The 8,690-nt window shown below is 58.4% G+C and overlaps 1 protein-coding gene across 1 annotated transcript; it reads right to left on the minus strand.

The window, feature by feature from the left end:
• Positions 1-537: 537 nt before the first annotated feature.
• RELA (RELA proto-oncogene, NF-kB subunit) lies at positions 538-8,285 on the minus strand. The gene is made up of 9 exons (XM_049781160.1): positions 8,131-8,285; positions 7,882-8,030; positions 6,947-7,038; positions 6,552-6,683; positions 5,373-5,477; positions 5,024-5,236; positions 2,300-2,380; positions 2,138-2,212; positions 538-1,528 (listed from the first exon to the last, which is right to left on the minus strand). Exons 1-9 carry the CDS (start codon positions 8,221-8,223, stop codon positions 912-914), a joined length of 1,557 nt encoding a protein of 518 aa, XP_049637117.1. The 5' UTR covers positions 8,224-8,285; the 3' UTR covers positions 538-911.
• Positions 8,286-8,690: the final 405 nt, after the last annotated feature.

Raw genomic sequence — 8,690 nt, forward strand, 5'->3', positions numbered from 1 at the left:
GTTAACACGACTGCACGGAGCCTCCACCGACAAATGACCTTTCGGGGCTCTTGCTGCCCTGGAGCCCAGGCCCCCATACTCACACCTGTTTGCACCCACTGGGTGGTAGAGGGTGAATCCGCAGGTGAAAGGAAATACTCTGTCACCCAGGTCCAGCAGGGAAGAGTGTAGTGAGGGAAGGTTGGTTTGCTGAAAGAAGAGAAGTCTCTAGGCAGCTTGGCAACGGATTTATTCAGAGTGAAAAAAGCAAGTATCCAACAACCTTGGTCAGTAAAAACTCATTTCTCCACTGGGCCGCTGACAGCCTGGCCCCCAACTCCAAACAACTCGCCCTACCTTGAAGGCACTTGAGCAGAGAGGGAACCGGGGTGTCACCAAGCGAACCTAGACCCGGTAGGGGCCAGAGTGGTCCCCCAGTTGCCCTCAGGCACAGCAGAGCAAGGAAAAGACTGGTGGAGGAATCAGCAGGGCCAGCCGGGGCCAGCCCCTCAGTGCTGCTTCTGGCACTAGGACAATGCCAGCGCCGCGTGGCAGAGTGTCAGTGAATCCACGGCTTGAGGAAGACACTGGGTGATAAGGCTGTGTGGCCTCTGAGGCCAGGGCTCCGGCGGCAGTCCCGCTCTTCGGAAAAAAGGCGGAAAGCTAAAGGACGGGGTTGGGGGGCCCATATTTCCCGACAGAGATAGGAGCCGCCAGGGCTGGCCCTTGTAGCTCATCTCCTCCCAGGAGAGTTAATGCTTCGGCTTATGTCACCTCCAGAAAGAGAAGACGCCACCGATACAAGAAGACGCTGCCCACCTGCCCTAGGAAGACATCACTCAAAGACATTGGAGGAACAGGCGCACCCCCTGCCCCTCAGAATCCGTAAGTGCTCGATGTGGGAGGGGTCAGGGCAGGGCCAGTGCAGCAGCTTAGGAACTGATCTGACTGAGGAGGGCTGAGAAGTCCATGTCTGCAATGGAACTGAAGTCTTCGTCCCCAGACAGGAGCCCGTTGGGGAGACCGGCAGCCCCCACAGGGGTAGGCGCTGGGTCAGGGGGCCTCTGGGACTCCGTCACCAGGCGTGTGATAGACTCGGGGTATTCCATGAGCATAGGCTCAACTGTGGTGGGGGGCACAGAGACCCCCTGGCTTAACAGCTGCTGGAACGCCGAGTTGTCGACCGACGCCAGGTCGGTGTAGACAGTGGGGTCGGAGCTGGCGCCCAGCAGTGCCCCCAGGTCCTCGTCAGCATCGAACTGCAGGTGCATCAGGGCATCGGACAGGGTGCCCTCTCCCGCTGCAGCCGGCTTGGGCACCGGAGGGGCTGCAGCCTGGGTGAGGCCGGGGGTGAGGAGCGGGGCTGGAGCCGGGGCCTGTGTCAGGACAGGAGCCATGGCGGAGGCCGGGGCCTGGGCCAGGACTGGGGCAGAGGCCGGTGCCAAGGCCGGAGTCTGGCTTGGCATCTGCCCGGAAGTATAGACCATGGGGGGAAATTCTTCATAGTTAATGGTGCTGAGGGATGGCGTGAAGGCGTAGGGCTGGGGAGCTGGAAGAGAAGGAGGCAGGGAGAGAAAACCGTGTGTGGGGTCTGAGGGCCCAAGCACCCTCCTCACCACCAGTCACTGTCCAGTTGCCCAGGACCAGGGGCACTGGAGCTCCCTCCTTTCACCCCAGCTGGCCCCTACCTGCAGACCTGATTCTGGCCTCCCCTGTCCTTAGCCTAGCCTCCGCTGTCTGCTGGGCCAGAAAGTGGCCCTCATGGTTTAGAGGAAGAGCTGCCTTAAAAGAAAACCGCAGCCCCAGGGGGGAGCAGACCTGGGGTTCTGACAGGAGCTGCGGGCCCACACAGGCAATTTCAAAATTTCAGGGGTGATCTGTTTCCCTAAATTCAAGCCAATGTTGCAACCCCAGTTAGGCCCCAACCCCCAGCAGTTCTCGGTGCCTATCAATTCCCTCGTCTGAGGCCTGATTCCCGAGCGCTAAAATGTGGTCCAGAGAAGCTGCTTCGTCCCCACCCCACCCCCCAACAGCTTAGGGTCTGTCTGCACAGCCTGTCTGAGCCGTGCAGCCCTCAGACACTGCTGGGAAGTAAACCAAACCACAGGCTGGACAGATTTGAGCCGCTCCTTCCGCTGAGGCAACAGGAAGTCCTTACCTGGCTTGGGGACAGCAGCTGTGCTGCGGTTTGGCACAGCGATGCGCCTGGAAGCAGGCCGGGGGTCAGTGGGTCCTGCAGGGCAAGGCTGAGTCAGCATCTCCTGTCCTGGGGCCCCTCCCACCGTGCCCCCCACGCAGCCCGCCTCTCCCGCCTGCACACCGTTGAACGGACTCTTCTTCATGATGCTCTTAAAGGTCTCAAATGTCCTCTTGCGCTTCTCCTCGATGTGGTGGCGGTCATCTGGGAAAGAGGCGGGGGTGGGTGAGTCTTGCTTTCACTGGACCCCCTAAAGTACTCTTTGGAGCCCCCCAAAAGAGACAAGCCACATTTTTTCCTGAGACCCTTGACAGGCCCAAATCTCTGAAGATCCACCTCTGAAGGCCCCTGGGCATCACCGTGAAGAGGAGCCACCAGGGGGAACCAGCATCTTCCTGCATCCTCATCCCCAGCCATAGTCTTGTGGGCACTGCTCACACCCAGGCTCATCTCCAGCCCCAGTGAGGCCCAGTGCTGAGAACTTTTCCGGGGAGCATCTCAATGAGACGTGGTGTTAAGCACTGTTCAGGGACCATCTCAGTGCAGCTTGATGCTGACCACTGTCCTGGGGAGCGCCTAAGACAGACCTGGTATTAAGCACTGTCATGGGGGAACACCTCAGTGAGGCTTGGTGCCAAGTACTGTCCTGGGAGCACCTCAGTGAGGTCCGGCCCTGTTTCCGCCCAGGGCAACTAAGATATATGGGTGGGCTTGATTTCACGAGAGCTGATGAGACGCAGCACACACCAGATGTGCTTGAGGCTCTAAATTCGATCCCCAACATCTCCGGGCCAGAATCCCCACGGGGAAGCCCTGACGTCCCCCTCAGCACCACCAGGCTGAGTCATCGGGGTGGGAGAGACTCTTACCTTAGATGCCTGTTCAGTTCAGCCTTGAGCTTGCTTTTTGGGGGAGAGAGTGCTTATTTGGGGACCAAGCCCAGAAATGCTCAGAGATTCGGTACTGATGCTGGCTCTGTGCTCAGCAGTCACTCCTGGCGATACTCAGGAAGCCATACAGGATGCCGGATGGGAACCTGGGTCAGCCACGTGCAAGGCAAACGCCCTCTCTGCTGTGCTAGTACTCTAGTCCCTTGCCTTACACTTTCTAACCACTGGCTGTCCCAGCACATGGAGCACTCTGAAGGCTCCAAGTTTAATCCCCAGCACTGCTCAGCTCCACCCCCCCCAAACACTATGGGAATAGCCCAGTGGTTGCCAGCACCCCGGTCAGAATACCAATCCACCCAGCCCTGGTGGCCAACTATCATGAGAAGTGAAACCCTGGCCCCCAGCACTACCTGGGAGACTCAAAAAGAAAAAGCCACGGGGGCTAGAGAGATAGCACAGCAGTAGGGTGTCTGCCTTGCACGCAGCCTATCCAGGATGGACTTGGGTTTGATTCCCTCATATCCCATATGGTCCCCGAACCTGCCAGGAGCGATTTCTAAGTGCAGAGCCAAGAGTAACCCCAGGTGTGGGCCCCTCCCCACATAATAAGCCAGAAACCTCGGATCCACCACCCTTTTTCGCAGTCCCTCTGCATCTGCCGCACCGGCTCTAGGCCAGCTGTGGATTCGGTCTTGACAAGCTCCCTACTCCCCACAGCTGACTCTGAGTGAGGGTCAGGGACACAGCCCAAGTGACAGGAGCACTGGAGAGACCAGTGACACCCTGGGGTCCCAGTTAGCAGAAACCCAAGGATCACTGGGCTGGGTCTCTGAAGTGAGCATTCCAAGCAGAGGCCACAGTGCTCACAACAGGACTAGGATCAGACACAGGTAGATTGTCTGGCACCGCAGATGGCACCGAGGGGCTGGGCAGGGCCTAGCTATGGCCGCACCCAGCAACACTGCCAAGAGCCCCCTATGGGGCACCTGCTCTGGCCTCCACATACCTCCACTGCCAGAAACTGCCTGTTCATGCCACTTCTCTGCTCAGGACCTTTGGTAGATCCCCGGCTCCCTCCCCCCTCCCTCGCAAGACGAAACTCTGGGCAGGTGCTCGAAACTCTGGGCAGGTGCTCGGAACATTCTGGGCCCTCATGTGGGGCTGCTAGCTACAGGAGATGTATTAGCCCACCCTTGGAAAACAATGTCTCCAACTTAACAGCCACCTTCTGCAGGCAGTCCTCTGTCCATCTCCCTGACCTCCTGTGCCTTCAAGCCCATCAAGCAGGTGGGCCTACCTCACAGGCGGGATTTTTCCAAAGGGAAGGAAACGTGTCTTGTTTGTCTTTGGAGTCACAACACCTGGCACAGACCCTGGCACCAAGTGGGCACTTAAGTGGCAGTTTCAAGGTTGCCTTCCAAACCTGTCAGTGATTTCCAGAATAGCAACACTCTCTGATGGGCTTTTGTTTGTTTTTGGGCCACAGCCAGAGGCTCTCAGGGGCAACTAACTCCTGGCTGTGCTCAGAATTGATTCCTGGCAGGCTCAGAGGACCATATAGAAAGTGGGGATGAAGCCCGGGTTGGCCGCGTGTGAGGCAAAAGCCCTCTCCACCGTGCTATGACTCCAGCCCCTCTGACAGGCTTTAGGACAAAGGATCTTCCTACAGGGACAGGCTAAGATCAGGTGCCTCAGTGCTTCCCCCAAGCCCAGACTGTGCTCGAGGGACCAGAGTGACCCCAAGTGGCAGCAGACGTCTGACCAGATGGCCTGGGTACACTTGCTAGCCTGCTAGCTTAGCAGCCTCTGCCTGCTCCCTACCTTGCCAGGTCCCTGCAGGAAGTCAGGCCAGACACTAATGTGCCTGGACCCAGAGCAAGAGCTCAGCCAACTTGGGGGGACAGTTAGTACAGGAGACAGGAGAACTGGACGCCATGAAGTCCCTGTCACTAGGTACCTGTGTCTGGCAGGTACTGGAACTCCATGGGCTCGCTGAGCTCTCGGTCTGAGGGCCTGCGCAGCTGCATGGAAACGCGCACGGGGGCCTGCAGGCTGGGGTCCATGTAGGGCGGGGTCCGGAACACGATGGCCACTTGCCGGTGCACGTCCGCTTGGGAGAAGGAGCCTCGAGCCTCCCAGTTGGGTCCCGTGAAATACACCTCGATGTCCTCTGAGGAGAGGGATGCAGGGTGGGCACGTGCTCAGGTCCCCCACTTGGTCCGACCCCGCGCAGCCGGTGTACCAGGCCCACTTCCGGACACATGCCAACTCTGCTCCACCTGCAGCCCAGCCCGGCATCCTGGTACCTTTCTGCACCTTGTCACACAGCAGGAAGATCTCATCGCCCCCGAGGCAGCTCCCTGAGTTCCGGTTCACTCTACAGATCTTGAGCTCAGCCGTGTTGGGGGCACCTGAAGGTGTGAGTGCAAGAAAAAAAGCCTTAATCACCCCACATATACAGGGGTGTCGGGCATGGCCTGTGGGAGAGGCCTGATTCCCACTGCCCTGTCCCTTGGCATTCCCGGGTGGACCCTGCCATGGATACTGTGGAGAGTCTATAAGGCCCAAAATCTAAGTTTCAGCCCCACCTGGAGCAGACGGTCCAGCGGGGATCACACTGACCACCCCTCCTCTTTGTCCACCTGACGCAATAGTCCTCCAGGTTCCCCCATCTTCGTGGTGATCCTAGTCAGCCTAGCCTCAAGGTCCTTTCTTTCCTTTTCTGTGGCTGGCACCGGCCCTATTCTGCAATTCCCAGGGTCCCACTGAAAGTCCTTCATGACCAGCTCCTGTCCTAGGCAGTGTTATCCTGGCATCGCCAACTCTCATCCCACCCTGGCAGGCTGGCACTCCACCCTAGGTTCTGGAGACCCCTGTGACGCTCTTCCTGAACCACCTGGCAGACAGAACCCCATAGAGCAACTGCTCCAGAGATTCACCTTGAGGCGAAAACTTTGATGACAATGATCCAGAGATGGGGAAGGACAGCACAAAGAAGGAAGCCATCTCCCATGATTCGTAATTACTACTAATCAGGCTTGACTGCAGGCTGTCCCTCCTCCCTCGCCGAGAGTTCTGGTTTATGGAGAGAATGCCTAAAAACACTGGGTTGTCCCTGAGACACGCCTAAGCCCCAGTGTTTATGTGTATCTTCTCCCGGGTGCCTCACTTTCCCTTGGGTGTGCTTCTGCTATGTCCTAGTTTCTCTTGTCCTTTCTAGGCATTGTTGGAATGAAATAAAATAAAGTGTCTGTCTGGGACCTGTTTTTCCTGGTCATCAGCTGGGGGAACATCCTTGGTTCTGAACACACCAGGAGGATGGAAGTCAACCCTCATTGGCTGACGCTGTTGACACCCCCAGGCACTCTGCAGGCAGCACAGAGCCAGGCCTGGGAGTACAGTGGATGAGCTCTGGGCAGCTCCTCCTCACCAGCCTCCCACACACACCCCCCCCCCACTGCCCTCTGGCTCTTCTGGCCACTCACGGTTGTCAAAGATGGGATGAGAGAGGACGGGGGCCAGGCGGAGCGGCCTGCCGGTGGGGTCCCGCACAGTCACCTGGAAGCAGAGCCGCACGGCGTTCAGGTCGTAGTCCCCGCGCTGCTCCTCGATGGGAACTGCCGGGAAATGGGGGGTCAGGGGTGGGCAGGAGGGCACACAGAGGGCAGGGAGCTCTGAGCTGGGAGAGCGAGTGAGGGCATGTGGAACAGTGAGAGTCCTAGAGGAGGAGGAAGGGAAGGTTCTAGATGCCACAGGGACTCCCCCACGGGGATGTGATATTTTCCCCCAAAGTTCTGAACCCTTGCCTCAGTGAGGGAGAGGCCAGAAAGTAGGTGTGAGGTAAGGGGTGCAGAAGGCAGAGTCCTGGCAGATGCCTCACCTTGGAAGGGGTTGTTGTTGGTCTGGATGCGTTGGCTGATGGCCTGTTCCAGGTCCCGCTTCTTCACGCACTGGATCCCCAGGTTCTGGAAGCTGAACACCCCCAAATATTAGTCCCACCATGAGAGTCTGCACCCTCCTCACCTTTCACCCCTCTATTCCCAAACAGCAGATGTGGTCCTGCCACAGCGCCCTGCTGTGTTTTCCTAGATACTAGTCCCACGTGGCTTGGCACACACTTGTTCCAGAATGTCCTATGCTTGCGTCTGCTCTTTCTCATCCTTCACGTCTCTCCTGGGAGAAACTCAGAGTAACAAGCCTGGCTTCCCCACCTCTCACCCTCACTGCCTTGCTCTGCATCTCCAGTGTCTGGCTGCCAGCCTGTCCACTATCAGAGTCACTCTGGGCCTGCCTGGCCCACTCACGTGGCGGCTGAGTTCAGGGGTGACGCTGCTCTGATGACATGCTTTCTGCCATCCATCCATAGAGATCCAGAGGGACAGACCCTGCCTGTGGGCTCTGACCGGGGCTCTGAGGTGATTTGGGGCCCATGGAGGCCATTATACATGGCACTCACCTCTAATCCAGAGAGTGGACACACAGGCTAGATAAATCATGTCAAGATAAAAATCTACTGGCCTCGGGGCCAGAGCAATAGCACAGCGGCAGGACATTTGCCTCGCACTCAGCCAACCCAGGATGTACCTTGGTTTGATGTGCTTTGATTCCCGGCATCCCATTTGGTCCCCTGAGCCTGCCAGGAATGATTACTGAGTACAGAACCAGGAGTAACCCGAGTGCCACCGGCTGTGAACCCCAAAAAAATCTGCTGCCCGAGTGCTGGCCACCACAAGAGTGAAGAACTGGACCCTGTGGCCAGGGAGGACACGAGCCACTGTGCCAGTCCTCTTGCTCAGGACCCCATGACACACTCACCTGTGGATGCAACGGTCCGGGCAGAGCTCAGCCTCATAGAAACCATCCCGACAGTCCTTCCCCACCAGCTCGTGGGGGTGAGGCCGGTAAGGGGGGTCCTTGGTGACCAGGGAGATGCGAACTGTCCCTGGCCCTGTGTAGCCATTGATCTGTCCAAAGTACAGAGAACAGTGAGGTTGGGACCGCTTCCAGACCTGCCCTGGGAAGGGCTGCCAGCGAGCCAGAGTCCCAGGAGTGCCTGGCACTGACCTTGATGGTGGGGTGAGTCTTGGTGGTGTCTGTGCTCCGTTCCCCGGGGATGCTGCCAGCCGATCGGCCCTCACACTTGTAGCGAAAGCGCATACCCCGCTGCTTGGGCTGCTCGATGATCTCCACATAGGGGCCCGGGGCATGCGGTGTCTCTGCAGAGACAACAGGCAGGCGGGCACTGGGTCAGCCCCTGGCAGCCTACTGCCCAGCCGCCCTGGGGAAGGAGAACTGAGGGCCCCTCCCACCTGCACCCCCAAGGAAGGAGGGCCACTTACCCACTGGGAAGATGAGGGGAAACAGGTCTGCAAGCAAGAGAGACAAGAGTGAGCAACAACAACAAGCCCGCTGCCCATCCTCTGGGGGGGGGGAAACTGAGGCAGGGCTGCGGGTAGAAGCAACACCTGCTTCCTGAGAGGCCACGGGGAGGGAGGGAGGGAGGGCTGGAAGGGGAAACTGAGTCAGGGGCTTTGATTGATTTATTATCTGACTTTGCTACCTTGAAGGAAGGGAGGGCAAAGCCCTGGCCACCCCAGGGGAAACTGAGTCACAGACCGACCTGC

The sequence above is a fragment of the Suncus etruscus genome, chromosome 9, assembly GCF_024139225.1.
Source record: "Suncus etruscus isolate mSunEtr1 chromosome 9, mSunEtr1.pri.cur, whole genome shotgun sequence".
Lineage (NCBI taxonomy): Eukaryota > Metazoa > Chordata > Mammalia > Eulipotyphla > Soricidae > Suncus > Suncus etruscus.